At 41.8% G+C, this 4578-nt stretch overlaps 1 protein-coding gene across 2 annotated transcripts in view; it reads left to right on the plus strand.

The window, feature by feature from the left end:
• EPG5 (ectopic P-granules autophagy protein 5 homolog (C. elegans)) overlaps positions 1-4578 on the plus strand; it is an 88362-nt gene that overhangs the window by 44565 nt on the left and 39219 nt on the right. For both annotated transcript variants that reach the window (XM_005865750.2, XM_005865751.2), the window contains exon 24: positions 2025-2148. In XM_005865750.2, coding sequence (XP_005865812.1) covers positions 2025-2148 — 124 coding nt within the window. The remainder of the gene's footprint in view (positions 1-2024; positions 2149-4578) is intronic.

Genomic DNA, 4578 nt, shown 5'->3' on the forward strand with positions numbered 1-4578 from the left:
TGATTTCAGAGAGGAAGGGAGAGGGAGAGAGAGTTAGAAACACCAATGATGAGAGAGAATCATTGATCGGCTGCCTTCTGCACGTCCCCTACTGGGGATCGAGCCCACAACCTGGGCATGTGCCCTTGACCACAATCAAACCTGGGACCCTTCAATCTGCAGGCCGACACTCTATCTACTTAACCAAACTAGCTAGGGCCCTTCACCTTTCATTTATAAGTTTTCTGTAAACCAGATTTTAGTCTTATAAGTAAGATATTAAAAATGGCTCTTTATGTTAGTCCTGGGAACAAAATGTCTTGGTGTGGACGCCCTGTGCTTGGAGCCAGCAGTGAGGCTCGGGCTGGACATCAGAGCCTAGGGCCGTCTCTCAGCCTCCAGATGATTTCTCCCTGTTTTACTTGCTCGAGGGAAAACTGATTGTTAACCAGGCTTAACCAGTGGGAAGACTTTACCTTTGAACATTTAGATCAGCGAAGAAAGTCTCTGCTGTTCCCTCTGCCTCTCTTAAATCCCCCTTCCTTTGTCGTGTTGGTAAAGTGTCCATCTAATCCAGCGGTTCTCAACCTGTGGGTCGCGATCCCTTTGGGGGTCGAACGACCCTTTCACAGGGGTCGCCTAAGACCATCGGAAAACACATATATAATTACATATTGTTTTTGTGATTAATCACTATGCTTTAATTATGTTCAATTTGTAACAATGAAAATACATCCTGCATATCACATACTTACATTACGATTCATAACAGTAGCAAAATTACAGTTATGAAGTAGCAACGAAAATAATTTTATGGTTGGGGGTCACCACAACATGAGGACCCCCATTAAAGGGTGGCGGCATTAGGAAGGTTGAGAACCACTGATCTAATCGAATCAGAGGCTGGAAGAGAGATCCATACCAGCCTCTCCCCTGCAAGAGCTCAAACCCCAGTCTCGGCTCTCTTCCTACACAGACCACCCCAGAGATAAAGGAGGTAATTTTCCACTTCATTGAGCAAAGCCAAGTCATGCCACCTCCGCCCAGTTCCTCACCCAGTCACTCGTGTGCTGGAGACTACTCTGGTACCTTTTGCTGCAAACAGCTGCTTACAGTACCAGTGATTTTAGCTAAATAGACTGTGTTCCTTATTAAAACAAAAAATAAAAACAAAGGAAACATCATTAAAATTTATAAAATGTTTTTACTGGAAAGTTCAGATTGTTTTTCTTTCTCTTTATAGCTTGGCTTTGTTTTATTTCTTCTTAATGGGTCTAGGACAGTGATGGCGAATCTATGACACGCGTGTCAGAGGTGACACGCGAACTCATTTTTTTGGTTGATTTTTCTTTGTTAAATGGCATTTAAATGTATAAAATAAATATCAAAAATATAAATCTTTGTTTTACTGTGGTTGCAAATATCAAAAAATTTCTATATGTGACACGGCACCAGAGTTAAGTTAGGGTTTTTCAAAATGCTGACACGCCGAGCTCAAAAGGTTCGCCATCACTGGTCTAGGGTCACACATGCTGTGGGTTCTATCTGTGACTCCTGTGGCAGGAGATGCCATTGAGCCTACCGCTGGCAGGTGCTGCCAATGCATAAGTTGAAAATGGCTTTTACTGTTTCTCAGGAAGACAGGAGGTATATTTATTTGGGTGTTGTTTAAATTTTTCAAAGCACTAAGGCTCATTGACTGGGTTGCTCAGGAAAGAGCAGCTCCAAATTCATTCCTAGGTTTGTGATAAAATCACCTCTCCAGGTTTTTTTCTGTTTACTGTATTTAATAATGGAATTCCCAGAGTCCTTTCTTCACACCTTGTCTTTTAACAATTATTGCATTATATTTTATTTGTCTGTAACCTGTTTCTCCCCAGCTGGCTCATGAGCTTTATGGGAGAGTGATGGTTGTTGGGAACATTTTCTGTATCATGTGCCTTCTTTACTTTTATGTTGTGGTGCCATTGTTTCTAGAGATGTAAGAAACTTCATCTGTGTGCACATCTTTTTATGTTTTATATAATTATGTTCTTTTCTTTTAGGCTCTTCAACGTATATATATTATGGCTAGAAGATGAGAATTTTCAAAAAGGAGATACCTATATCCCTACTCTACCAAAGCATTATGACACTCACAGGCTAGCCAAAGTGATGCAGAATCAGCAGGTGAGACTATGGCTGTGTCTCTTTTAGCATCTCTGACTGTACTCTGAATTGGTCACATTCATAATCGAAGGGTAAAACCACTTACAGATATGGAAATCACTTGCTCGAATGGTCAGTGTTTTTGTGGATTTTGTCAGTATACTAGTGATTGTTGTATTAAAGGGATAGTCCCTCTTGAATTTCCGGCCCCACCATGACCTCACCTGAATGCCTGAAACTCAGTCTAGGACTTTCTACCATCTCATAAACATAGCCTTCCTCGAACTGCTTGTATACGTTCTTAATTTAAATTGTTGGAAGCTGAACACTTTTAGCTGTCATCTCCACTCCCATAAAAAGCACCGTGTGAGAATTTGTTAGGATTCATACATTATATCTGAAGTTACGTGGAATAGATGGGAGCTCACCTTTATGTGGCTTTGGAGATGCCTTGCAGGTGTCACAGTTTGGTTGCCCTTCTGGAAGTACTCAGTTCTAGTCTGTACATGTTCTAAGCTGTTCTCTCCCTAGTACCCAGGGATGTCTGTGGTCCTTTTTCAGGCCAAAACTTGTAAGTTTTCTCTTACCTTCTGTCTGTGTGTGTGTGTGTGTGTGTGTGTGTGTGTGTGTGTGTGTGTGTGTGTGTGTGTGTGTGTACACATTTCTCCTATTCCAGTTCCATTTTTCTAGGCGCTGAACTCTAGTGGGCATTGACCTTGACACTGGGATGGGATTTAGGAACCTCTAAGACTTGAGAGACTTTAATTTGGATTTTTAAACTTGTCTGCTTCCATATTATATGTAGTATTTCATTTCTAGTAGGTGTCTTTGATTTCTTTCCTTCTTCCTTTTTCTCTCTCTTTCTTTCCTCCCTTCATCTTTCTTCTTTCCTTCTCTTTCTTCCATGAGTATTTATTTAGTGGTTTTAAGTGTCAGATATCAAATGCCAAATATACAAAAAGAGACCTGGCACAGTCCCTGCCTTCAAGGAGCTTACTGTCAAATGAGGGACTAAACAATGATTACATCTGGTGAGAAAGATTGTGGGAGTAGAATGTACACGGTGCTGTGGGGACACAGAGGAGCAGCACCCAGTTCAGACTGGGGCAGGAGTGGTGATCTTTGAGTTGAGACCTGAAATAGGGAAAATAAATGTGATCTTAGTGTCGTGAAATCCTGAGTGAGGTTCCATACCCATTTCTTCTTTACATGCCACACACCAAGGCCTTAACGTGTAGGTACTTCGTGTTGTAAAAAATTAATCATAGCTCTTTTGGTTCTTCGATATTTATCTTGGCTCTCCAGCATCTACTGAATTAATTGCTTTGTTTTTCTTAAGTCTACTTTTCCTTTGCTTTTATAGCTCCTATTTTTAAAAAATATATTTTTATTGAGAGGGAGATAGAAATATCAATGATGAGAGAGAATCATTGATCGGCTGCCTCCTGCATGCTCCCTGCTGGGGATCGAGCCCGCAAACCAGGCATGTGCCCTTGACTGGAATCGAACCCGGGACCCTTCAGTCTGCAGGCCAATGCTCTAGCCACTGAGCCAAACCAGATAGGACTATAGCTCCTATTTTTTATCTGTAATCCAAGTTCTAGGTTTTTCTGTCCTTTTGTGTTTTCTGAGGCATCTCTGCTTAATCCATCACTGATTCTCAGGAATCTTCTCTAATTGTTAGCCTCTGTCAGCAGTTACTTAGCACAGAGGCAGAGAAGGTAACAGTGGCCCCACTTAAAGGAGATGTTTATGTGTATGCACAGCAGAAGGGCCTGGCATGGCCCTTGAACAGTCGGGTGCATTTAGGAACCATCCTGTGATCAGGATGACTTGGAAGTTCCTTCTCTGAGTCTGGAGTGCCTTGTGCCGTGGTTAGTTTGGAAATAATGACTTAGGACTTAATGGCAGTGTGCTAATTTGAAGCCAGGGACATTTTCAGGTTCAGAAGGATCCTTTAGACCACTTAAGATCAGAAAAAAAAAGGGAATTATGGTGCACAAAACCATAGTCTATAACTGATCATCTACTATTACTATTTGAAGTAGTTTTTAGTGTTCAGTGATGGTTGACTCTTTTTTCTCATTAAAGTGAGTCCACCATTCTAATTTGTAGTGATCCCCAAAGTGAAGTACATAGAGAAATACAAGAATGTGCAAGACAAAAAAGAATATGCAAGACAGCTCACTGGAGTGTGGGAAAAGAATGCTGGAAGTTCTATTTTTTCTAATTTTTTATTTCATCTTTTACTATGAAAAGATTCAATTGTACAGGAAATAGAATCTATACTAATAATAGCCTAGGGCCGTCACGACCTAAAAGACCGGAAGGACGACCAGTCACCAGGAAGTGCATGGAGCACCTCTCGGTCCCTCCCCCGCAGCCCACAGGCTCCTATCACAGCAAGGCTGGTGGCAGGCGGGCAGGCGGGCAGGCGGGGTGGGGCGGGGC

Source organism: Myotis brandtii, unplaced genomic scaffold (genome assembly GCF_000412655.1).
Source record: "Myotis brandtii unplaced genomic scaffold, ASM41265v1 scaffold212, whole genome shotgun sequence".
Lineage (NCBI taxonomy): Eukaryota > Metazoa > Chordata > Mammalia > Chiroptera > Vespertilionidae > Myotis > Myotis brandtii.